The sequence below is a fragment of the Gopherus evgoodei genome, chromosome 4 (genome assembly GCF_007399415.2).
Source record: "Gopherus evgoodei ecotype Sinaloan lineage chromosome 4, rGopEvg1_v1.p, whole genome shotgun sequence".
Taxonomy (NCBI): domain Eukaryota; kingdom Metazoa; phylum Chordata; order Testudines; family Testudinidae; genus Gopherus; species Gopherus evgoodei.
The window spans coordinates 104,898,015-104,925,175 of NC_044325.1; the positions used below are offsets into that span (position 1 = coordinate 104,898,015).

At 41.6% G+C, this 27,161-nt stretch overlaps 1 protein-coding gene across 1 annotated transcript in view; it reads left to right on the top strand.

The window, feature by feature from the left end:
• Positions 1-27,161, top strand: part of LMO1 (LIM domain only 1) — a 77,870-nt gene that overhangs the window by 48,588 nt on the left and 2,121 nt on the right. The window contains 2 exon segments of the mRNA XM_030562619.1: positions 8,482-8,695; positions 23,963-24,088. Coding sequence (XP_030418479.1) covers positions 8,482-8,695; positions 23,963-24,088 — 340 coding nt within the window.

Below are 27,161 nucleotides of genomic sequence, written 5' to 3' on the forward strand. Positions count from 1 at the left end.
TGCATGCTCCGCGTTGTACAAACCTATATGGAGATATAGACCTTGCCCTGGAGAGTGGCAGTCTGCTAGTATGTTTTGGGGGAGGGGAGGGAGGTTACCCAGTCTGCTGTTGCGAGAAGTTATGATGGTAAAAGCGCTAATCTGTGGAAAAGTTTAAAAAGAAGTTGCTAAAAGAAAGAGTTAAAGCCATCTGCCTGGAAGCATTGTGTAAAACATACACACAATGTTGGAGAAATAAGCCAATTATGTGTGCTTCACAGGAGGTGGGGGAGTGACCTTTGTGTATAATTAGTTCTTTTATTTAAAGCAAAGATTTTGAATAGAATAACTAATTAGCTGTCATAAACGGCAAATTGAAGATTTTGGCCAGATTCCTTAGGGAATGTGGGAGGACTTCCCTCCTCCTAGCCCATACTGTACGCTCACACACTTTCCTCATTAGGGTTGTTTTTAGTTCTTTGCAGTGGTAATGAGAAGTGCAGTTGCTGCTCTTAACTGAGCCCCCTCTAACAAGGCATGAAATGCAGGTGGAACAGAACTGCCTTCAGCTACTGCTGCTTTAATATGAAGCATTTTAGATGTATTGGTAGGTTGGAGGGCTGTTGGGGGAAGGAGGGGAGGGCTCGAAAAGTCATGGTGATCTCAGCTGCGTATTATGCTCTGGACTTGATTGTATAAAACACAAGAAAGCCAGGAAGCCTTGAGGCATATATTATTAGCCAGCAGTCCACATTACTCTTTCAGACCAATTAACCTTTAGAGTTGCATTAAAGAAATTAGGTGGTGAACTTCCATGCTTTCAGACAGGACTAGGAGCCCTCTTGCAGAACAGAGCACTGTAGAAACGTACATCACAGAACCCTTTTCAGGTAACTATTGTTTAAATGTGTGGCCCACCCTTTATAAAAGTTCTCCAGTCCCTTGAAAATGAAGATATTCGAAGGGTGTCCTCAGAGGTATAGTTACAAATTGCCCCATGAATAAAATATCTGGGAAATGATTGAAAAACATGTAGGGTGTATTTAGTTGATACTTGTGGTATAAGGCAGCTGAATAATTTTCTTGAAAGACCCTTGACAGAGAAGATATAGGCTGATTAAAGCCCATTTGTCAGCTCTGGAGTAGAGGTAAAGTTTAGCTTACCCAGTACAATAACATCCTCTTTAGACACAGTCGTAAATTTCAGTATGACCAGAGGGTGGTGTCTGTAATTTTTTTAATGTGTGTTGGAGCTGTGAGCGCTAAGTATAGCTTTTATTTTGTATTTACCAGCAGCAAGTCTATTAAGTTGTAAAGGGCAAGGAAGGGAATATAGGTTGCCAAAAATAGAAAATCTTCATCTACTCTTTCTAAGAAGAGTTACCATGGATGGTGAGCAATGGGGGTGGGGGGCGGGGCAAAAGGAGAGGAAGAGACAGAGAATGGAATTTGATATCATTTGCAAATTTTCCTGTTTAGTACTTTATCAAAATTCCTTTGTAATACATTTTTATTACGTATTTAAACAGGTAAGCATCGGCATGTTACTTTTCCCAGCTCCACAGATGTATGTTCCTTTATAACCGTAGCTTGACCAGTGCGTGTGGGACTGTGCCTGAGGTGGTCTGTTAACTCTTGAGGAAATTCTGCGTCACTGCACATGTGCAGAATTTCTGTCCCCTGTAGATTTCTTTTCTTTCCCTCAGAAAAATGACTTTCTGACAGAGAAGCAAAGGAAAACCACAAGAGCAGTCACGTGACCCTCCCCAGCAGTATGTTTTGGGTGCCCAGGGCAGCTGGAAGAGAGGTAAATCACTGTGGGGTGGGGGGACAGGACTGGGGAAGACCTGGTTGGTGGTTCAGCTGTTAATGAACCACCCTAATGAGCCACCCACATCCAGATCCCCATCCCACCAAGCCCCAAACATCTGCACCTGGATCCCCACCCCACTGAGCCCCATTCCCTCAGCATCTTGACCTCCCCATATCCAGACCCCCCTGATTAGCCCCAACCACCTTCACCTGGACCCTCCCCCTCCCGCAGAATGCCATTACCGTTGCACCCAGAACTCCTTAACAGGCCCTGTGCATCCAGATTCCCTTCCCTCCCCAGGTCCCTCACTGAGCCACCCGCCCCCAGATTGCCCCATACAGAACCCTCTCAACCCACACCTGGATCCTCCGCACTAAGCCCCTCTGCATCTGGAGCCTTCCTTTCTGAGCCTGCCTTGTGTACCTGGGGTGTTTCTGGGGCAGAATTAGTCCTTGCAACCCTGATGCAGCGCGTGCAGCCTCCCTGGGGGTGCGTGTGACTGCACAGTGATCTCCCACTTCTAGACAGTCAATGGCCTGTGCTCCCCAATGATATGCTGGAGCCTCCACATTTAGGTGACAAATAAAATTTGCAGAATTTTAAAATATTGTGCGCAGAATTTTAAATTTTTTGGCACCCAATTTTTAAATTTTTGGTGCAGAATGATCTCAGGAATATCTTTTTTTTTTTTTCTTTTTTTGTTAGCACCCATTTCAACACCACATTTCGCCAGTCAAAATGAACTGTATTTTTTGCTTTAGAGCCTTTCAGTGCTGAAATTTTTGTCGTTCAGGGGCGTGAAAAAACACACCCCACAGCAACAAAAGTTTTAGCGCTGAAAAGCACCAGTATAGACAGCACTTTATTACTGGGAGCCACGCCCCTGGTGATAAAGCTACCACCGCTCATTGGGGCTCTCCCCCCAGAGATAAAGCATGTCTATACTGCCTATGTTACAGTGCTGCCGCGGCTGTGCTGTATTGTGGGTAGTATAGACATACCCCTAGATAAGTACTAGAAAATAAAAAATACTCCAGTGGTGTTTCATGATGTTAAGGTAAGGAAGTGACTTACTAATAAAAACTTGAGGCTCTGAATACTGGCTGGCTGGCATTATTCAGCCATGGCCGTTTGTTTTTCGGGGGGAGAGAAGAGTGAGGTTTGGTATTTATACCGACCCTGTCTTCTGAGATTTCCCTGTAGGGCTCGGGCTGTAAAGTTACAATGCTTTGGAGATTCTGCTCGCTCATTGTTTGGAATGAAATGACAAGTACCCTGTGAATCCATGCTGATAAACTTCGGTAGTTTTGAAATTTTGTTTCACACCTCACCTGCCATGTCAGTGTGCCAGCTAATTGCAGTCAAAACTTTTTATAGTTTCATTTGTGCTTCATCCAGATTGGTTAGGGTGTTGGGGGTGGGGAACCTTCTAGACCAAAATGTAATTTCAAAACGCTGAACCTGACCAGCACAGGTTGACCTTGCTCGTTATTATCTGAGTGGGAATAGCAGCTTTGAACATCATATGATCTCTGAAACGCTGGCTTTTTTCATTAGAAAACCCCCTGCTGAAAACTGACCAAATGTGTGGCATTTCTTTCCTTGCAAAGGTACTGTAAAAAAGATCTTCACTGCTTTTCTGCTAGTTATTAAAAGAAAATTGGAAAGTGCTGCTCTCCTTCTGTTCCCATGAGCTTCTCCTAAGACAATCGTGCACAGAATGGAGACTGTAGAGATTTGAGAGAGTCATCTGCCTACAGGCCACATATGGGACAACAAATCGTACTGTGGTTCCACTAATCATCCTAAACACAGACTACTAGTGACCCCCTTACAATTTAGTTCAAGCCCTGCTTAACTTTTATTAAGGAAAATTTTCCCCCTATATTGATTAAACTAATTCTTTAAAAAATGTTTTAAGAAAGAGAACTGCATTTTCCCTCCATCCCTCACAGCCTCAGCAGAAGTCCTGATCTTACCGCAGTTATTAAGAGCCCAACTTTTTGAGTGAAGGCAAATGTCATTCTTGTAGTGTGTAACTTCTCCCCCTCAACCCCACAGTGACTTGGAAACACAAGTCCCATTGAAAGTCTTGTATTCCTAAGTCACTTAAGTGCTTTAGAAAATCCCACCTATATAACTATTTTCTGTTTGGAGAAATAGAACCAATTAAACTTAATGTTTAAACCTTGAAACTAGAGGCATCTACTGTTCCTGGGATGGGTCTGAGGCAGGATCTCCAGACTTGTTTAAGATCTCACGAATGACACGTGGTTCCATGTAGGGGTAGGGAAGGAGATCTGTAAATTGCTGAGCTGTTTCAAATCATATTTATGAATGAAAGTGTGAGTGTTGATAAAGCACACTACCAGAGGAACATAACCTGGGGTTTGGTATTTTTCAGTGCCTGCTAGATTTCCACTGATGCTTAAACTTGGGTGGATATGCGTAGATCTCTTGTAGTATAAAGTTAATAACTACAAGAACAGTAACGTTTTGTAGTGGAGTAGAGGCTACTACAGGTGGGGCAGACTACTCCAAATTGAGTTGATTTTGTTCTGCCATGTACAGCGTTTCTTTCTTGCACTTTCTGTATGAGCTTAGGTAAGTTAAACTCCTCCTTTTTTCATATTGTATTAGAAAAACTGAACACTGAGCCTTACCCATGAAACTTGTCCGAATACGAAGCAGCCTTATATAGATTGTCTGACGGTGTGGCTCAAGAAGCAGACTGGGGTGGGGAGTGGTAGTGCATTCTTCCAAACTCTGCCCACAAAACAAGCTCCGCCTCCGTGAATATCCAGTACGAGATGCTGCTCACAGTAGATTGTGGAGATATTCAAAATATGATTGTATGCTTTTTGGCTCCCCCTCTCAGTCTACACTATAGCCTGTCGGCAAAACTTATGACGCTCAGGGCTGTGAAGGAATAGTCACACCCCTGAGCGACACAAACTTCACTGGCATAAGCACTTGTGTGCACAGCTTCTCCTGCCAACATAGCTTCCGCTGCTCATGAAGGTGGGGTTTTCTGCCAACGAGAGAGCTCTCTCCCATCGGCCTAGAGCATCTTCACCAAACGTGCTGCAGAGGTGCCTCAGTAGCACCATATTTATAGACATGGCCTTACGTGAAGAATGAAACAGTAGACACTTTACTCAGATGGCCAGGAATGATGAATTAACCCTCTGTTGAGATGAATGGGGCAGTTCATGCTCTCAGAGCTGTTGTTCCAGGCGTTCACAGTATGGGCTCTGAAACCTAGGCTGAAGTCCAAGTTGCAGCTTCATGCTGTCAGTCCTGCTATTTTTAGGGCTCTAATGAAAACCCCATTTGGTGACCCAGTCTGAGAGGTTTGCTCCAAAATACTATGCAGACATACCCTTAGAGATAGTAGCTTCAGAGGAGTATCAGTACAACATGTAGGCACCTACTAGCTGGTTTTGAGCCCTGATAGATGTACAGTAAATGCATATGCGACTGGCAGAGAATGAAAAAATTAGAGATACTGACACACACACACACAGCTCCTGTTTAAAATCTTGTTAACATGGCAGCAGCAACTTTATATATTGTTAGCAATATATTTTAAGTATCTTGAACTGTAAAGGTTTGAACTCAAATTACTAATGTTTGTCACAGCCGAGCATACCCAGTGCCAAAGGGGATAAAAGAACTGCTGTCAAACATGGGTTTTTCCTACAGTATCCCAGAGTATTGATCTAAACACATGTTGTGAGTTCAGTTTTTCTGGATCTCTTTCACGACTTGGCAGCTGAAAAGCTAGTACATGATTTGCGATCAGCTGCATCAGAATTTCAATCTCTTGTGATCACCTGAAACTTGATTTTTCTAATATTGACAACTAGCAACTTGGATTGTGTCTTCTCCCTTGCTTTCCATCCACTGGTGATCGGCAGCATTGACATTGGAGAGTTTTAAGGTAGCCATTTGAAGAGTATCTGGATGAGAGATTGGAAACACTGATTTTTTGCACAGCAAACCTATCTTTCCATCCACTTTTGAATGACCAATGAGAGTGTGGTTATTTTTGACAGACAAAGCTGAAATTATACAATTTGTGACCAGACTAACTGTGCTAATACAAAGGAGTGGAAAGCCCTTCACTCATCCTGGAACCCAAGTACATGATTAGTAACAAATCCCATCCAGTACTATGTGGTGTCGCAGCTCTTTAAGGACCTTGGAGAGTCTTTGATTACATATATCAAGACAGTTTAGTTCTGTAATCCAAAATGTTGTATTACTAGATAGAGTTGTTTTCTCTTCCCTTCTCCAGTACCTAGAGACACTGTCTTTCAACATGATTCTTACATTTAGGGAAGCCTGGTGCTTGGTTTCAGTAAGCTCAGAAAATTGTAAAAAATTTTTAATGTTGCTACTGAACCCTACTTCTACATCCAGTTAGTATTTCCACGCAAGGCCTCCATTCTGGCAAGGGATTGCAATCCTTTGTCTGTGGAGTTAGTCTGCTGGTGTGGGGCTTGAGCTGGCACGTGATTATCTCTTGGTGGGAAATATTCTGAGGAAGAGATCAGCTGGAAAAGTGGAGCTCCCAGAATGCCCAAGTGAAAAGCACAGTGTGTAGAACCCACGAGCCCCTTTCCTGTCTCTTGTGAGCATGTCTTGCAATATCACAGCTGCTCACATTTTACCCCTGCAGTCTAAGAGGTTCCACTTCTGAATTTTTGCAGTTCGCAGGGGAGAGGGGTTGTTTGTGGGTTTTCTTTAGAAAACACTTCTGTGCTTGCTCCTACTTTTGGGCAGCCTGATGGCGCCATGCGTTTGAGTAGCATTGTTGATTTGTGTGTGGTATTGGAGCTGAGGCTTAGATCTTCACTTACTAATTGTTACATAGTTGTCACCAGTGTCTCAAGTTTGCAGATATTTCTAAGCAAGTGGATTTTGAGCCTCTGGCAGCCTAGAGCAAGAGGGCTCTTTTAGCCTTAAGAATGTTACTTGACCTGTCTCCACAGTACCGAGACCACTTTGATAACAAATGGATCAATAGCGCACTGTTTGTGCAGAAGTGTCTTAAGTGCTGTTGTCCTCCACTTGCAGCTCTGACAGAGCAATTATTACTGTAAGAGTGGTGGGTTCTACATGTGCCAAGTGTTAGCCACCCTCGAATCTCCCTGGCTTTTAAGGAAAGCAGCAAATGTCACTTATTACAGCAGCACTAAGTAGTGCCACTCAGGTTAAGGGGCTGTTAATAATTCCAATATCAAGCTGCTGCTTCCTAGGATCTATAACTTGCTATTAAAACTGTTCTAAAATGTTGCACGAGAGCAGATCCTGTGCCACCCCCACTGTTGCCATCACCGCCACCTTCTCATCTCCCCAACTTCGTCTAAGCCAGTTCAGAGGCTCAGCTCCCTCATTTCAATGTGGGTATGATATGGGGCGGGGCCAGTAATAGACACTGTGAAGATCTAGGTAAAGTGGCGTTCTGACTCCTTATATAGTCACTTCCCCCATCTAGGTCACTTACAGAGTGCACTTTTTTTTTTTTTTTGCCCACTCTGCCCCACAAAACCATGTTTGTTTCCTTTGCCCTTGTGCTCTAAAGCAAATTTCTCCCTTTTCCCTGTGAGGATACTGAGGGGTAGTAGAATACAGGCTCACTCCTTCCTAAGCAACAGGCGAGCAGCTTCTCTCCAAGACTTCTGGGCACAGAGCTCAGGGAACAGGAGTCCTGTGATGACTGAGTACCCAAAAGGGAGAGGAGGCCTGTAGGGAAGTTGGAGGCGGTAGGGAGGAGCAGCTTATTGGAAAGTTGGAAGAGGAGCCCATGAGAGGCAGTGTACTAACAGGCCTGGGGGCTTTGGTGTCCTATCACCATCTAGCGATTTGGGGGCCAAAGAACTGCTTTCTCTCCCGATTCCCTGATTGAGAACCTAGCTATCTCCCTGACATGCTTGCACTCATTTCTACTGTCCAGCAGGGATATCCAGAACCTGAATGAGGCCCAGAGTTTTTGGTACCTGCTCTGATGGCACAAGGCAAAGGGAAAGCCCAGATTAGCCAGTTATCTGGAAATACATCCTAGGTGCTAGTGCAGAGCCCTTGACATAAGCAGCACTGTTAAAGAATCCTTGTGCTCTGGCTATTCTCAGTTGCCCTCAGAGGCCTGGGGCAGCGTAAGTTAGAGCAGCCTGCGGACTATGCTAGTTTTCAGCAGGGTTTTTATGAGGGAGGAGAGTGCAAAGAGTAAAAGGGTGGAATATAGTTTTCTTTGCCCCCACTTTCCTCCCCTTCTACCAAGCTCAACTCAACAGCAGACCAGTATTAGGGCCTTGGAATATGTGCCATTAAAATCTTCATGATTGCCTTTTACCTGTCTCGTTAATTGTCTGTTAATGCTAATTAAGAGAGAGAAAAATGTTGAAATTGCAACTAATTTATTTGCTGAAGGATTTTAAACCAACAACCTGGTGCTCGGGTCAGTTTATCATTTGGGAAATAACGATCACATCCTTGTAGGTGAACATCCCTTCCAAGATAAAACCTGTTTCTTTGATCACTGCTGCCGAAAGCTGTTTAAAACATGATCTCCTCCAAACCTGCAGCACTGAAAGTCCCCAACTGTGCGGGAAAGCAATTCTGCTTAAAATATTTGTCTGTCTGCAAACGTCTCATGAATTGTAATGGTTTGTTTTTGTTCGTAGGTGTGCCGATGTTATCTGTACAACCAAAAGGGAAACAGAAAGGCTGTGCTGGCTGCAACCGAAAGATCAAGGACCGTTACCTTCTGAAGGCCTTGGATAAATATTGGCATGAAGATTGTCTAAAATGTGCCTGCTGTGACTGCCGTCTTGGAGAGGTTGGATCAACTCTTTACACAAAAGCAAATCTCATTCTCTGCCGTAGAGATTACCTGAGGTAAATACAGGTATATTCTGTGGGTTCTTCCTATAAGCTCCCAGTTCACTGCCGGCTGTTTATTTTTTTTTCTAAATTTGTACTGTGTAGATATCCACATGCACAGTTTTTAGCATTGCCTAATAGTTACATTGAGTACAAGATCCATAGCTTTCTCCTTTTTAAGGACACCTTTTCGTTTGCTGTATTATATTTGATGGAACTGTTTATGTGTAAGGCTTGGTAGTGAGGGAAGGGCATGCTTTATGGCATTTTTTTAAATTACGAGCTTACAAAAGAAAGGGACGTTTATTTTTAAAATGGAGGGCCAGATCATGAGTTGGTGTAAACTGATGTAGTTCCTCTGAATTCAGTGCTATGTGGATACACAACTGCTGAGGGTCTATCCAACTTGCCTTTCAATGGCAGCTTTTAAATAGACATTTAACTGTTTTCTGTCCATTTCTGTCCCGCCCCTCAGGCAAATGAGGCTCCTTGGTGACACAACAAAGCAAAACAGTATCAAAATAAGAGATCAGGTTTTTTTAAAAGTTTTTCCTTCAGGAAATCTTGTTGTGACCAACAATGACTCTTCCTCCAGGTAGAGCTATCCTCACCCATGTGCATTTGTAGCGAATAAAATCTGTTACTCAAGGACAATTGTGACTTTTTTTTTGGATTGGATATATGCAAATACGTATATATGGAAGCTTAAATGAGTCTTAATAAGACAATAGCTATAGCATACTTTTCCTAATAATGGGGCTTACTTCAAAAGTGAAGGGAAGTGAAGTCCGCTGTATAGAATATATAAAATAAATAAAAAAGAAATTGATAGTAATGACTATCAATCAGAATGACTATCAATTATAGAAAACTGATAAGGGAAGCAAAGGGACACAAGGAGAAATATGTGGCCAGCAGAGTTAAGAACAATAAGGAGTTTTAAAAATATATTAGGAACAAGAAGAATCCTGACAATGGTTGGTCAATAATAATGCAGAAAAGGCAGAAATGTTCAATAAATGTTTCTGATCTGTATTCAGGGAGGAAAAACAGATGATATACTCTCCTCATATGGTGGTGGAGACACTCTTTCCATTCCACTGGTATCTCTGGAGGATGTTAAACAAAAGCTACTAAAGTTAGACAGGCCATCCAGCTAAAGTGCATCCAAGACTTCAGATTTTTAAAAGAGCTGGCTGAGGAGGCCAGTGGACCATTAATGTCGATTTTCAATAAGTCTTGGAGAATTGGGGAAGTTTCAGAAAACTAGAAGAAAGCTAGACTCATGCCAGTTTTTATAAAAGAGTAAACTGGATGGCCCAGATAATTATAAGCCTGTCAGCCTAATGTCGATCCCGGTCAAGATAATGGAGTGGCTGATATGAGACTCGATAAAGAATTAAAGGAGAGTAATGTAATGGATGCAAATCTACATGGGTGTATGAAAAATTAACTTCATATCTATCTTTTTTTGATATTACAAGTTTGGTTAACAAAGATAATACTGTTGACATCCTATACTTAATTGCTGTAAGGTGTTTGACTTGCTACCATGTGACATTTATGATTTAAAAAAAATAGAACAATATAGAATTAACCTGGCACACATTAAGTAAATTAAATACTGGCTAACTAATAGGTCTCAGAATGTAACTAAACAGGGAATCAAGGTCACTGATTCAGAACGATCGGGGTTACTTGGTAAAGTTGGTGCAAGCAAACAATATGTGTTTTAATACAGTTAAATATAAATGTATACATCTAAGAACAAAGAATGTAGGCCATTCTTACTGGATGGGGAACTCTGTCTTGGAAGCAGTGATTGAAAAAGAGTTGGGGATCATGGTGGGTAATCAGCTGCAGATGAACCCCCCATGTGATGCTGTGGCCTAAAGGAGCTAATATGATCCTAGGATGCATAAACAGGAAACTCTCAAGAAGGAGTAGGGAGGTTATTTTATCTTTGTATTTGGTACTGATGTGACCTCTGTTGGAATCCTCTGTTCAGTTCTGGTGCCCACTCTTCCAGAAGGATGTTGATTAAATTAGAGAGGGTTCAGAGAAGAGCCATGAGAGAGAATAAAAAACATGCCTTAGAGTGATACTCAAAGAGCGATCTATTCATCTTAACAAAGAGAAGGTTAAAGGGTAACTTGATTAGTCTGTAAATATTTACATGGTGAACAAATATTTAAAAATAGGCTTCAGTCTAGCAGAGAAAGGTATAACATGATTCTATGCTTGGAAGTTGAAGCTAGATCAATTCAGACTGGAAATAAGGTGTAAATGTTTAACAGTGAGAGTAATTAACCATTAGAACAACTTACCAAGGGGCGTGGTGGATTCTCCATCACTGATCATTTTCAAAACAAGACTGGATGTTTTTCTAAAAGTTCTGCTCTAGGAATTATTTTGAGGAAGTTCTATGGCCTGTGTTATATAGGAGGTCAGACTAGATGATCACAATGGTCCCTTCTGGCGTTGGAATCTGTGAAAAGATATAATGTTGAGGTTTTTTTGGAGGGGTGAATGACTTTTAGCTGCTAATTTTTCTATAACACCTGTCCCCATAGAATTTCCTCCTGTATCATCATCCCCTGAATAGATTTTCAGCAATAAACAATAGACTGTAATTAAATTGAACACTTGTTAACCCTGTGGTTCCCAGAAACCAGCCATATTTGTGACAATAGTTAAAACCCTTGAATTATCTGGGATCAAAGTATTAATGGATTCAGGGTAATATTTTAGGGAGTCTGTAGTGTTTACAATTCTACAAATCAAATTTTCCTTAATTTTCCTTTAAAAAGAAGAAATGGAGTGGTTAATATTTGATTGTAATTAACTGTTACAGTGTTTAGAACTGGAACCTTGTAGCCTATCAGTGGAATCAGAGCATCTTTCCTGTAGTTATGAATTCTGCGCTTCAATCTCTCAGGCATATAAGCAGTGCCTGTGCTATCAAGAATCCGTAGAATTTCAGCTGTCTCAGATCCAAGTATAATTGTATAGGTAGGCCACCCCCAAAGTGTAGGTGAGGGGAGGCCTGTTTGAAGAGGGAAGAGAGACTGGGGTATGGAGCAGAATGTTGTGGGATTTGCTTGGGTGGGGAGGACTGAATACAAGGGTTTTTAAGAAGGCAGAGAGGAGAATAATATGAAACAGAGGGAGGCTGGACTTTGGGGAAGAGACACCAGGAATAGCAAGGAGTTCTGGACGGGAGAGACTGAGGAATTTGGCAGACAGTGAATTGAAAGTACAGGTGATTTTAGAAGATAGGAAGAGAGAGGACCTTGAAGATTTGTAATGTCAGTCAAAGACTGCTCCTGGCTGAGCATGGACAATGAATACAAGGCAGCTAGCCGAAGCTGCTGGGAGCATGAGGGAGTCCAAAGGAGGATGAAGCACCAAAGTGCTGGGGTACTCATAGGAAGTGGAGGGGAGCTTGTGCTTCTGGGATTTCCTGGTAGGCTGGAGTTTTGTTCTCTCTAACTTCCTTCGCAAAAATTAAGGGGAAAAAAGCGTGTGCGCCCCTCGGATGGGTCATATGGGTAAGAAGTGCCATATAGCCTCCACGTCAGCCTAGATACTCACATGATCCTCATCACTGCAGTATCTGAGTGTCTCACAATCATCCAGGAATTTATCCTCACAACACCCCTGTGAGGCAAGAGAGTCTCATCCACATTCTACAGATTCTTGAAACTTGCCCAAGGTCACACAAGAAATCTGTGGCTGAACCAGGAATTGATCACAGGTTTCTCCAGCAGCACTCTGAGGAATTTACAGGTAATCCATGCTGTAGGTATTCTTGCAGACAGTGGTCTGAGCCAGATTTCTAATTCTATTTGTCTTAACATGGCACCTATCTCAGGGCTGGTCCACACTACGGGGGGAAATCGATCTTAGATACGCAACTTCAGCTATGTGAATAACATAGCTGAAGTCGAATATCTAAGATCGGATTACTCACCCGTCCTCACCGTGCGGGATCGATGTTCGCGGCTCTCCCTGTCGATTCCGCAACTCCGTTGGGATTGATGGAGTTCCGGAATCGATATAAGCGTACTCGGGGATCGATATATCGTGTCTAGATGAGACGCGATATATTGATCCCCGAGCAATCGATTTTAACCCGCCGATACGGCAGGTAGTCTGGACGTAGCCTCAGTGATTACCAAAACATTGGCTCTGACATGAACTAACTCTATAACTTAGGTGTGTCACATCACTTCTCCGTCTCCAGCTATAAGCCAAATATAACTACAGCACTTCTCTCTACCTCTTTAGGGTGTGTGGGAGGTCAGTTAGAATTTGTGCAGAACTCTGAAAGTGTAAAGCAGTGTGTTGGTGGTGAGATTAATGAGTAGCTTACTTCACAACAGTTCTGTGCAGGCTTTCTCTGTGCTAAGGAATTTTAGCTACTGCAGGTAGAAGGGACTTTGGATCATCTCCTTTTTATCACTATCGGATACAAAATATGAGAGAGCCATCTAATCTTTCATTGACTCAAATAACGACAGTTGCATGTGCAGATATATGCAGTCTGTAACTGACTTCATTCATAGATTGTTTCCTGGGTTATCCTAAATTCTTCCTTTCTTAATTTCTGCTTGTGCTTACTTTGTCTACTGGAAAAAACCTGCTAGACTTTCTTGTTACAAATCTGCTTTCCAAAGTTCCCTTTCCAGACTGTGCTACTTTAGTTCTCTTAACGTTTAAGTAAGTCATTTTCTAATAATCTGATAATTTATGCTACCCTTCTTTAAATTTGCTAAGAATAATTCAGATCCACACATTATACTTCCCGGTGTTTCTCTTCTATTACTGCATGATTTCCCTGTTCATGTTCAACTGACTTGATTTTACTCTGTGTAGACACTCGTCTCTGTGTAAGGGTGTGCAGAAGTCTGATTTGGTAGCATTGTATTGCTACTGTACAGATGTAAAATGATTACTATGTACAGGGCAGGAAAGAGTTTCATATTCTCATCAAATGTCTCTTGGTAGTACCAGTTCCCAGCCAACATTCACCCATTTTGCTGGCTTCCTACCATACCACTTTGCATTTGTCCTGATTAAACCTGGTTTTATTTATCATTTTTCCTGTCTTACTCTCCTAGATCCAACCATTTTAATTTTGCCTCCCTTGCTGCTAGGCACCCTCCTAACTTTCATATAGTGGGAAAACTTGGTGAACATGCTCTTCTTTCTTTGTTCTAGGTCACTTATGAAGACATTGAGCACATGATCTAAATCTGACTCTTGCTAAGGGGAGGAAAAGGTATCCATTGCAGGGGTTGGCTATTTAATACACTAGCAGCATTACTTTGTTCCTGGTCGTCCGTCAGTTAGGCATCCATCACATAATATACATAGCCATGCCTTTGTTCAGACTTCTCTGAGAGCACTGTGTGGAGCAGCACTGAATGCCTTACCGAAGTGCCTAATGTTAACCGAATTCTCTGTTGCTGAAATCATTGGGAGCTGCTTGGGTGCTCAGTGCATTTGAAAATCAGTCCACTTACTTAGGTTCCTAAATATGGACTTAGCTTTAGACAATCTTTTTTGAAAATCTTGTCCCTTGTCAACTATTAGTTTTATATGTAACACAGTGCCAGCTTTCCAGCACAAGTTGATATTTGAATTGTCTTGTTCTGTGGCTCTCTCATAGATAACCAAATAAGATTTATTTCTTGTGATAATGCTGCATTATTCTTGTTAATGTTAATATCTTTAGCATTTGATTACCTCTGTTCATTTCTATTTGTTCTTGCAGCCATTTCTGCTTTGTTTTCAGCATTGTCCTGCCAGCCATATATGTTGTTGTGTATCCTGCTGCCTTTATGTTGTAATGTGTATCCATCATCTTCCTCTTCCCTGTTGAAACGCTTTCCCACCAGCCAGGCCAGCCTTCTACCTAGAAGGTAACTTGCCACATCTGTTCAACTAGAAGTTCTCCACTCCAAATAGTCACTTCTGAGCACAGGATCTCTGAATCCATAACTTTTTTTTTTCTCTGCACCGTCTACTCAGTCCTCAATTCACTTCCACTATTTTTTTGCTTCACTCGCAGAGAATTCTCTAAGCCCTTCTTATTTGACTCCTTTCTTTAACGGCTTTGGAGCTAATATGCAAACTCTAGTAGGTAAGACAAAAAAGGAACATCTTCTACAGCAATTGGAACTAAATTAATGCTAAACTACAGTGGAATTATACGTTACAGATATATTTATACTAAAGTTCATTGCAGTGACTTAAAGTATTACAATGACTATCAGAAGAATTAATCACTGGCCGCTTACTGTGATTATGTGGCTTCCAAGGACAGCACTGTCAAATAATGGAATTTGGTACACTAAATATGTTACAAAGTCTTTACAAAGCTAACAAGCAAGCCAGTTTTGAATCTATAAATGTGGACAGAGAAAAGGTACTCTCTTGGTGCCCAAAGGCTTTACATAAAGGATAGAGGGCCTTTTTGAATGGATATTGTAACTGTTGAGATCCACTGGGGAGCTCGAGCTGTTTGAGAATGCGCTGCTTTGTGATTAGTAAACAACTCCTAGCAGTGGACTTGGCTTCCCCCTTCACTTGGTTGGAGCACAAATCTATTAACTTCCAATGGGGATTGTTACTGTAGGTGGCACCAGAGACCCTAGCTTTCTGGCCAACTAGTGTGAAACGAATGGTGTATTTTCCATGGTCATTGGCCGTGGTGCTTATTTGTGCGTACATTTAAAGAAATACTAGACGACATGCTGCAAGTTGCTTCAGTTGCATTTCTGCTCGTTCATGAATGGAAACTTTTGAAGGTGCACTTCAGAACTCGGCGGTGGCTTCTGGGCTGTTCAGTGCTGTGCTTCTTTGGAGCCCCTGACAAGAATAGACATAATGCCTAGATCTTTCCTGGAAGAAGTGCTATCCTGCTAACTGGACAGCTGTGACCAGTGCATGGAACTGGCATGAGAATTAGCTCCTTTTAATGTGAATGTTTTCTTCTCCTTCTGAGTGGGGTAGAGTCCAGTGGCAGGAGCCCTACTGGTTCTGTATATTCTTGGCCTGCCCACAGTGCTTTCGAGCGGGCTGCCATCCAATGCGTCAAATAAGGCAGTGGGCTTTTTGCACTGAATACATTTTGACCGAGTCACTGAGGACATCTTTCAAATGTGCTTCAGGAACTCTTAGCAGACCATATCCTCATCATTTGTTTCAAAAGATAAACTGTCGTCATTGCTTGCAAAGGGACATTGTTAACCTTCATGTTTCCTAAAGCACTTTTTTCTTCATTTTTTAATTCTGAAAGATAAAATCAGATCTTGAGTTGTTTAAATATTATCCTTGCAATCCCACGTCAGTCTCCAGCTACATACAAATGTATTTCCAGATACATTGACTTAGACAATGTATTTACCATTTGGTTAACAGTCGTGATGGCTATCTTTTCCATCTTTAATGTATCTGTCTCCGTTGAATAGGCAAATTCTGTTGGAAACCACTGTTCCTGGTATAGAAATCCTTACAGAGTGCTTCTTTGTAAACTGCTTGTTTAATACAAAAACCAGTTCTTTAAGCCGCAGACATACTTGAAGATCCACCAACTTGGAGCACACAAGCAGTCTCTGTGAGCCCTGCTCAGAATTTCTTGCTGGAACTGCCATTTTAATTCAGAATTTTCAGTGGGGCGCTTTTGGAAGATGCATTTGATTCTCTCCTATCTTACACCAGTGCAACTCCAGTAACTTAAATGGAGCTCTTCCTGAATTACACCCACGTAAATCGGAGGAAAATGAAACGCAGTATGATAGAAACAGACCAAATGACTTCTGCATATTTCATATGTACCAGCACTTGTTAGGAACTTATCACAATTTGATAAACAAAACAGTTGGTCCTGGTCATGACTTAAATGAGGGTATCTCCAAAGGAAGCTCAAATATTGCACAAAGAAATTATGGTAAATCAGTAGAGGGCATGTTTCTCTCTAAGGGTCTGATCCAGCTCCTACTGGAGTTATGGGAAACTTTTCACTGGTTTCAGTGTGCTTTTGATTAGGCCCTAAATTGGTATAGAATCATAGACTATCAGGGTTGGAAGGGACCTTGGGAGGTCATCTAGTCCAACCCCATGCTCAAAGCAGGACCAATTCCCTGACAGATTTTTTTTCCCTGGATCCCTAAATGGCCCCCCTCAAGGACTGAACTCACAACCCTGGGTTTAGCAGGCCAAAGCTGAAATCACTGAGCTATCCCTCCCCCTGGAACCAATGCCTCAGCATAGACTAGGGGTGTGATGTTCTGCTTATCGTAACTTTTGAATGGGAGCTCAAACTGGGGTTTTCATCTTGTCTGGTTGTTAATGGTCCCAAGACCATATTTGCAAAAGAGAGAGAGGTGTTTTTTACTCTGTGTCTTAACCAAATTCCAATTTAGGTAGCTGTAGTGCCTTTTTCCCGCCTAAAAGTTCCTACTTCCAGCTGGATTCAACATTCACCTTTTCCTGTCTCCAGCTTTTTGGACAGCATTGGTTTGTTCTGCCCCAGTAATAACCACATACAGTTTATATTTCAGTTTGTGAGTAAAGAGCTTAAGGATGCCTTTGGATGAAAGTTATTGCATCCAGTAAATGTACAGTATTTTTATTAGTGATTAAGAAAAGTGAGTCTTTGATTTTCAAAAATATGTGATTTCTGTCTGGCAAGAGCATGCACAGCAATGCCTTGCTTTCAATAGACTTCCACATGTAAGTAATGATGGTGGCACCAAATCAAATGGCCAAACTACAGGTCCACATTTCAAGCACAATCTTTGAAAGTTCCAGTGTGTGCACTCAAACTAGCAAAACTTGAGCTCATCTGTCAACGGTGTCATTGAAGCTACGTTCAGGAGCATTAATTAGCAGAAAGAACTCGATAAACTGGGAAGTCTTCCAAAGAGGGTGCTATTTATTTTTTCAATAAATATATGGCATATATGGACATCAGCAGCAGTTATTAAAGGGATACAGTCAACCTGCTTATATCCAAAAATGTATTTTCTGTTAAAAAGATGCAGCATGGCCAGAAAGGACTGTGGTTTAAATTTGGGTTTTACTGAAGATCCTAATAATGGCATAGAGTTTCTTAAACTGACTTTTATTATTCTTAACCACTTTGAGGCATTCTGCATGGGATTTCCCTGCCTCTAAACTGTTTTGTACCTAGACAGATTGACAATGAAAAAGTAAATGCTGAGCTTTATGTGCAAAAGATGGTGCATCTCAACCACATTGTCACACTTTGTATTGTCACAGCAAAGATTATTTCCTATGTGGTAGCGGAGATGAAGGCCTTTCACTTATGCAAACCGGAACTTTCCAGGATAACAAATTGCAGTTGGGTTTGTTCGTTGATTTTAATTTTATTTTTCAAAACTAACAGGGATGGACTAATCCCTGTAGGCTTTGATGTACTGACCTGCCTTGAACGCTTTCAAACTTGCAACTTTCCTATTAATATTTCTAAACTCTCCTAAGAAAACTTGGGTCCATATATGTGTATTTACACAGCATCTGTGAAAGCCAAGGTTGTTTTTAATGTCAATTGGAGCAGTTATCCTGTAGGAAGATTGGAGCTTTTGAAGGAGATGATGCTTATATTCTGACACCAGGTGGGACAGCTTCATACCATGTGTAAATCTCTTACTCTCTAAAATGTGGAGGGAGGGACCAAAAGACCCAAAATGAACAATCCATATGAAAAGTATTTAACTGAAGATGTGTGCCCTTGAGGAATCCTGACATTTATGCCCTGTAGTCTTCATGCCAGTTGGCCACCCAAGTGGAGGGCTTTTTATACTATGCTCCTTCAGTTTAGCTGTCCATGAGTAATAAACCCTCTGGCATAAAATGAACATTCTCTGGAACTGAACTAGAAACCATCATGAAAGAACAACTTGACCGACTTCATTAATGTCAAAATATGTCTCCTTTCCTTCAATGGACACAACTTTCCACGTAGCATTGACTCTGTTGTATTCAGAAGTGTGCACTCACCAACAGGTATTTACCACATGCCAAGCAGTGATTATGGAAGAGGGAATATCTATCTGATTTTTGCCATATGCAGTTTTTGTGGGAGCAGGTTACGTCCGTAACCCACACAAAGACAGATTAGAGACATCCTTCAGCCTTGACTCTGCATTTTAGAACTGGGTTTACATTTTTATCATATTAAATGGCTGTTAAGCTTTTTCTACAGCTATTTGCATACTCAGTATTTTGTCAGCTCATGATAAACGTATGTTGTTCGATCTGTGTCAGCCACGTGCAGTTGACAGACACTGATGTAAGTTGTTCAGGTCCAACTTGCTGGAATGTTTTGAACTGGTAGGAACAGGGCTCTTTCGCATGACTATGAATTCAAGGTATGAGAAATGGACATAGGAACTGCCACACTGGATCAGACCCAGGGTGCATCTAAACCAGTATCCAGTCTCAGACAGCAGCAGCGTGAGATACTTCGAAGGAAGGTGCAAGAATTTTATTATAACGATCACCACCACTTGTATTGTAGAAGTTCCAAGGCGCCCTAATCATAGACCCTGTTGTGCTAGGCGCAGTACAAGCAAAAACAAAGATGGTCTCTGCCCCCAAAGAGATGACAATCTAAATATAACATAATAGCAGATGGTTACAGAGCAGCTAGAGGAGTACAAGTTAAAAATGAGACCATATTGGTTAGTATGGTAGGCAATGGACTCCTCATACTGAAACCACTTAATCCCTAGTTATTAGTGATTGGTTTAAGCGTGAGGTTCACTCTCTCTTCTAAAATATGCTTCTGTTAACTATTATAACTCTGGATATTCTTGGTATCCATATACATGTCCAGTCCCTTCTTGAATATTGCTAAATTCGTGGCCTCAACAATATCCTGTGACAATAATTATCGCCATCTGATTATGTTTTGTGTGGAAAAAGTGTACGTTCTTGTATCTGTTTTGAACTTGCCGCCTCTTTAATTTCACTGAATGTCCTCCTTGTTTCTCATATTATACAGCAGGGAAAAGGGAAGGTCCCAGTGTACCTTCTCTATCCCATTCTGTGCTTTATATACATTTTTATATCCCCTCTTAACCATCTCTTTCCTAAAGTGAACTGCCCCCAATCTTTTCAATCCCTTTTCAAAGGAGAGTTTTCTGGCCCCTGACTTGCTGCTGGTTTGCAAATATCAGGATGGAGGGCAATCTTGGTATTGCTAGGTATTTAGAAATCCATTTGTAGATACTATTTGTAGGTTTAGAGATAATGAAACAGAGGTGCAGATTATCATATAGCTTAGACCATAAATGAATGTGAGTGGGGCGAGAAGGAAGATTCGTGGAAGGGGTACAAATCTAATGTTGGTTCATGAGGGATGAATGAAAGTTGGAAATATAGACTGTGTTTAAAATGATGGAGGAGATGGTTGCTTTTAGGCAAGTCCATCCCTTTCACATACTCACCATATAAGCCCCTCACTCATACCCTAAAGAAAAGGTGAACTCTGGGTAATTATGCCCCTACCATACATTTAGTCAGTTTAAGGTACTTCCACAGAGCTGCTGAATTCCAGAATGTTGTACAGAAGATTGTTACAAGCAGCTAAGTCTTTAAATAAAAAGACGCTTCCCAGCAGTTACATAGCACTTCCACAGAATGCTACCCGCTTGCCCCTCAATTCATTCATATTCTCTGCTGCTCCTGTGTGCCAATTAGCTTTAATTTTTACTATACACAATGACATCAACAGCTAATCGGAATGTAGAATAGCTGGATTTTAGTGAGCCTATAAACTACAGAAAATTGTCCTTGGCTAAACTCCTGCTTTCAGATTGGCTGACGACAATAGACATGGTTAAGTTCAGAGTAAGAGCCATTAAGCATAATTACTACCACAGGGTATAAGTTTAATTGTGTTAAATTTTAAATCTGCATAGTCTAAGCTTATTTACAAGCTGGGGAGGTCCTTCTGTTACATAAGAGAGAATAAATCTGTACTTAAAAATTGCTGTCTTCTAACTTTTTAAAGAGTTTTGAAAGGTTAAAAAACCTTCCTTGTCTCTGACTTTTTTCTCCCCACTGGTGTCATGCCAGTGAGAATATTGAGGATCTTATGGGGGGCGTGTGTGTGAGAGAGAGGGAGAGGGATAGAGGAGATTGGATTTGCTATGGAGAATGCATCCAGAGGATGGAGTATGTGTTTCCTTTTTTGTGGCTTCTTTTTAAACTAAACAATGGGAAATATTGATGGTGAAAGGGAGTTCTCCCCCAAAATTAAAAAAACAAAAATCCAAACTGCCCCTCGTGTGATCTCCAAGTGAGGAGGTATGGAGCATGGCAGCTGGACGTGCCAAAAAACAAAGACCAAATTCTTAGTAGAAGAATGCGTCTCTTCTTTGCCTCAGTCTGCACTTCCTCCAAGCTTGTGATCTTTGAGCTACAAGTCAGGCATGCTTGAGAATTTTAGTGACTATATAGAGCTTTACTTCGTTCCCTGAGAAGTGATTAAAATTAGAAAGTGCTAGAATGTGTGTGAAATGTTCATATGTTAGGGAAGGGAGGTGAGAGCAGTCTGAAACTTAATGGAAGAGAACAAGATTAGCACACTGAAAAACTGGGAGATACGTTTTATGTAGACGTTAAAAGGCAACATAATTTCAGCTGGACAAAACATGAACTGTAGCTCGTATGCAAACATTCAGAGCTGTTTAACACTTGGTTTACCCCCCAATCCCTGAAAAGAGACAGGTGAATCCAGTGCCAAATACAATCTTCATGTTTCTTAAACTGTTTAAATAATTAAGTGAACATCTGTCCAAACTTGCCCATCATTTCCATGTAGAGAAGTATCCTATTTGAAGGGTGAAGAAAACTGCTTGTTTAACAATGCAAATAACTCTGTCTGGGGCCCCTTTATTTTATTTAACTTAGATTGAGCTCCACACAACTGTGATGCTAATGAATAATGGATATTTTATGCTCACAAGAATAGTGGCATCATGCACAGAACAAATTTAGGATTAACTTCCACTATTCTCTTTACCTAAGGTATTGGGCTGCTTGCTTGGGTTTGATTTTTATTTTAAGTGATTTTTTTAACGTTTCCTATGATTCTGGATATTTTAAAAATGCAGACGTCATTGTTCTCCTAATCTGCTAGTTCTCTATCAATAGAGAAATTGAAACTGACTGCTGCTACTGTACTAAGAGTGTTCTAATTATACGATGGAAGACGGTTACACCAAGGAGTGATAGAGACATTCTGTTTTGCCAAGTAAAATGACTGTGAATCAGAAAATACAAATTTGGGGCTAAATTATAAATTGGCACCCCATCCAGAATGAGGGACATTGTAGCTATGCTGGCCCAGGAGCATTCCAGGGAGGGAACTGTGAGCTTCTGCTTCCACTGCTGGCATCACCACCCTTGCTCCAGTCTGCTACTGGTCCATAATAACACACGCCCTTTCTTGCAGTGTCCCTGACCACCTGTGTAGGACTGGACGCAGCAGCCTTCTGAAGGCTACTCTCTCTCTGTCGTGCACTAATCCATAATGCAAGGAGCCCATGCAAGAAAGTGAAGGGCTGGCTCACCTGCTATCATAAGAGCAGGCCAAAATCCTGCCCTTGCTGAATGTTTCCATTTGCTTTGTTTATTTGTAAGACTTATTTAAACTCTTTGCCATTTTGCTTGGTCTATTGCGGTACAGGCATTCCAGCCCTAATGTGGTGAAGTCTGAGGGCAAGAGTATTTAGATCTTACATCGCTGTGTGTCTGGTACTATTTTAACTGGCCCACTGTACCATAGACTTTTATTTTTTTTGTAACGTGTCAGACACAAATGTCTAGTCTCCTCTCACTGAAAACAGTCCCGTGGCCTTCAAGCCAAGAATAACAGAAAAGTAATGGGTGTCTCTTTTAACATCTGAAACAAGAAGTAAGACTTTTATATGCTAAAAACAAGCTACATGATAGCTCAGGAGGCTTGAGAGTGGAAGGGTTATCTTGAGGATCTCATCACACGTTCAGTGATTACTGTCCAGCGATCAGTAGCATTGATTGGTTCAGCAAATTGTAGGCTGAGAAATCAGACATAGTGTTCCTCTACCAGGCTACAAACAGTTCTCTCTATGCTTTTTTGCCTTTTTGTACTGGTAGAACCAGTAAATACTGGCATTAACAAGATCCAACTCCAAAGATTGATACAGACCTTAGGCCCAATATATTTTTAGGAGGATGTACGCACGTGTGCATGTTACATGCATGTCGAACTAACAATCAGCAGAAAGAAGGTGCCTTCCACATGCTTTCTCTTAAACAGAAAGTAACAAGTGTATATTGACTATTTGCAGTTAAGATTCAAATCTTTGATTCGTTGCATGCATCCCTAACTGGTTCCTATAGATCTAATTAGAAGTGCTGTCGTGCCTGTCACCAGGAAGTGGCACTGGGTCATGGGTCTTCAGGGACTTGTCCAAGGGCTGGGGGGATGATGCGGTAGCTCTTGGTTAGTCTCCCTGTGGGAGCTGTAAGAGCAGCAGACATCTAGGAAGGGAGATAGCAAAAGCCATGACAAAAGTGGCAAAACTTCCGGTGCAGAAGGGCTATCTTCAAGGACTGAGGAGCTGAAGTGAACTGTTGAATGTACTGTTTATGCCTTGGTGTAAGACGCTTAGTTGGTTCCCAGGAAGGTTGAGGAGGGTGGAGGTCTTAGCAAAATTTATTAAGTGGCTTTGTAAAACATTATTGCCAATTGTCTTTAGATAAGTGTGTGTTCCTTAAAACAGGAGGTAAGTTGGACTTTTCTCCATTGGTAAAGTTAGTGAGTCTACTGTGTTTCACCCTTTATAACTGGCTCATTGTCATCAGCTTGGATTCCTCCGTTAGATAACAATGAAGAGCAAATGGGTGCTGAGTGGGGTGGGGAAGGAAGCAAAACATTCAGAGATAAAACCTTGCAATAGTTTGTTTTGACTGAATCATGTGAGCCGCAAAATAGGACTGAAGTGTCTTTAATGCCTTTCTCCATTAGATGGCTTGTGAGCCTTGGGCTAATTTACTCAGTGAAGTTTCATCTTGACAATTGGCATTTGCTCAGCAGGCAATTTTATCCCAAGTTCCTGCACACTGGTTGGTCAGCGAAATGGATACTGCAACTCCTATTTATTGGTGCAATACAGTATTTGATACTGCTAATTACACTTAATTAGTGCTTCCACCATTTAATTAAAATGGCTTCTAATGATTGTGCTTCTTTGGCAGGCTCTTTGGTACCACCGGGAATTGCGCTGCCTGCAGTAAACTGATCCCTGCCTTTGAGATGGTGATGAGGGCCAGAGATAATGTTTACCATTTGGACTGCTTTGCCTGCCAACTCTGCAACCAGAGGTGAGGACACAGTTATTACAGAAATTAAAAAACCCACAAACTTTTTTAATTTTTGTCAACGGACCAAGGAAATCTGCTTGATCTTTGCCACCTCTCTGAGGCGGAGAAGCTGCTAGCACTAGCTGGGTTGTCTTATTTGTAGTTGCCTACATAGATTGGGTCTGTCTTGCAATCTTTTCGAGGACAGAGCCAAGGGAGGTAGGGGTGTGTGTGCGCGCGCACACACGCAAGGACTGCAGATCCAGGCACAGTAAGCACTAGACAGCTGTTCTGAAATAGTTGTAATGCAGCTGAATGAACAGCTTCTGAGGTCTTTCAGCATCTAGCCTGTTTGCTGAACACCCATAGACAGAAATAGGACCCTCTCTTGCACAAATTACTTAGAGTTACTTAAATCAGACTTCTGACAGGCTCAGAAGCGAGGAGGGTACAAAGGAGAAATCTATTCTAGGTTAAACCTTTTTTGGAGACTTTGAAGTGCTCTCTTCAGTTTACTGCATAAGCAATAGGGCCTGCTTGTGGGGTAGTTTTAAATGAGGCTGTACCACACCTGACTGGAAGATGCAGAGAGAAATATATATCAAAGTGTACAGTGAAAGGACATGGGTTCAGCCTGACTCATTGGTATCTATAAAAGACTGAATGGGTGTGTGTGTGTGTGCGCAAAGACTTCAGGGCTTGCTTTTCTCTTGTTTTGGTGCACTTGTCGGAAGGTTGAGTTCTTGTCTTGGAAGCTGAGTGCATTAAATGTAACATAGTCTCCCTTTTTGAAGCATGTGTTCATTCTTAAACTTGCCCGTCCTTGCTTAGGCTGCCCGTTGAACCACAAATTAGTATTTGTGAAGGGACGTGGTAAAAGAGGAGGAAAAGAAGAATGAGTAAGCTCAATGGGAGAAAAGCACGTTACTTCAAAACCAAGTTAACATGCCTGATATTTCACTTAAAAATAAGATACATCACTTTCAATTACTCTGGAATTTCAGTCAATATGGGGTTGTATGTGTGTGATATTTACACACACACATGCTCACGCCTCCTTTCTAGCTTTCATGTGACATTTGTGAGAACATATCAGAATACAGGACTTCCCTCTCACGCTTGTTTTATATCCGTATAACTTGGTTGAAGTCTGTGGAGTTACACCCGACTCCCAGCAGTGCATGTCTGAGGAGAATCAGACACACGGTATGTAGTTTGGGTGGCTTTAATTGAAGGCACTGTATCAAACACAAAGCTGGTAGTATTTGTTTGGGGGGTAGAATGCCTTCCTATTAATACTGACAGCTGCAATAAATCAAGCTGTCCCCAGTTTAATAGGGTTATTCCACTGAGGTTATAGTGACATCTAGTGTTGGTGTGTTGGACAGGGAGCGTACTTTCTTGCAGACAAACTGTATTTCCCAGTGTTTTGGTGCATAGTCCTACTTCTAATTCTGTCTTTAATATGTTTCTGATATACCTTATTGCTATCCAGAAAGCATTGGCAGACCTATCCATTTTGTGACTGTGCTGGCAGGAATTCAGCACCTCCCTTCCCAGGGACAAAACTCATAATAGTGAGCAGCCTCTCACAGGCAAAGTGCTCATTTAGGTTTTTTGGGATCCATTGGTATTACCCTATTCTTTTTCAGAGTCCCAGGCTCCATTCTTAGCATAGTGGAGGGTTTTTTTTAAGGCAAAATGATACTTTATTTAATAGTGTTGAGTACGAAATATTTCCATCAGCTATCGGCTCCAACACACGTCAAAAACACTGATTCCTAAAATGTGTCCTGGGCCTAACTCATGTTGCTTCTTTTTAAGGGAAGGTAACTGTTTAACTACTAAATTTTCTTTGTATCACTGTACTATTTTAATACATCAGTATCCTAAGATGTTTCAGGCAGTTCACCTGTCTTTTTCTCGTGGTGAGTTCTATTCTGAAAGTCACTTTATAAAAATGGCATCCTGGGTTCAATGTTCATGTCTCACTGATTCCTGATGAAACTGGCTCAGTAAGATAGGTTTTTCTAACAGTTTGTCACTCACAGTGTGAAGGCTGGGTTCCCTTTTCCTCGCACATCAACCTCCAGAAAACTGCTGGGTTTGCACAGACATAACTCTATGGGTGTGACGCGGGCCTGCTAAATCTTGATTGGTAGTTGTGCATGAGAAGGAAAGAACTCCACTTCCTGCTGGGTCCATGCTGAATTTTCAGGGCTGGCAGTTGGAGAAAAACATCTTTGTCTTGTAATTGAGCGCATTGTGAGAGACAAACATGGGATCCCACAATGCCTGGTTTTCACCTGATTTTCAAAGAACCCACATTCACCACATCCTACGAATATCTTTTCAGCTCTCCTACAGCTGCTCTAGACCCCAGCTAGATTTGGCAAAATGCGGCTGTTGACTGTGCTGCAGTTGTGCTGGTGGCTGACATTGTTTTGTACTCCTGCTCCTTGGGTTTATGGTCACAGTTTAAGTAACATTAAGTAGCAGAAAGTCAGCAGCTGTGTATTAAGTTGCAGTCTGGAAAATGTTGGCTAATAGACTTTGTATATTCAGCAAATCCATTGGTGAGGCCGTGATTTTCAGGAGAACATGTGCAACGCTGCTTTAACTGGAGTTTCCTCTTAAAGAAGCAGCTTATCTGCAGTTTCTTATCTGGAATACAAAGTTAAAAGTTAGCTAGCTGAATTTCAGACTATTATAAAGAGGGCTTCAGGTGCAGGCTAGGAGAGGAGACTCTGGGTGCTGAGATAAATCACACAATGAACCATACTAATTAAGCGCACTGTGGAAGCCACAGGTTTTTGCCATACCGACTTGACACATTAAGCGGGGCATCAGCTGACTTATAGGCATCCATTAGGGGAAAACTTGTATGAGATGCTGGAGAGGCTTGAATCTAGTAGATCTCATACAGATGAAACACTCCTCTTATAATTCAGACTATCCAGTCTGATAGCAGGCTGTCAGTCTCTAGTTACCCACAGAATATCAGGCCTAGAACATACTCCAGACCAGGACTAGAGGGTGACCAGACAGCAAATGTGAAAAATTGGGACGGGGGTAGGGGGAGGGGTGGGTAATA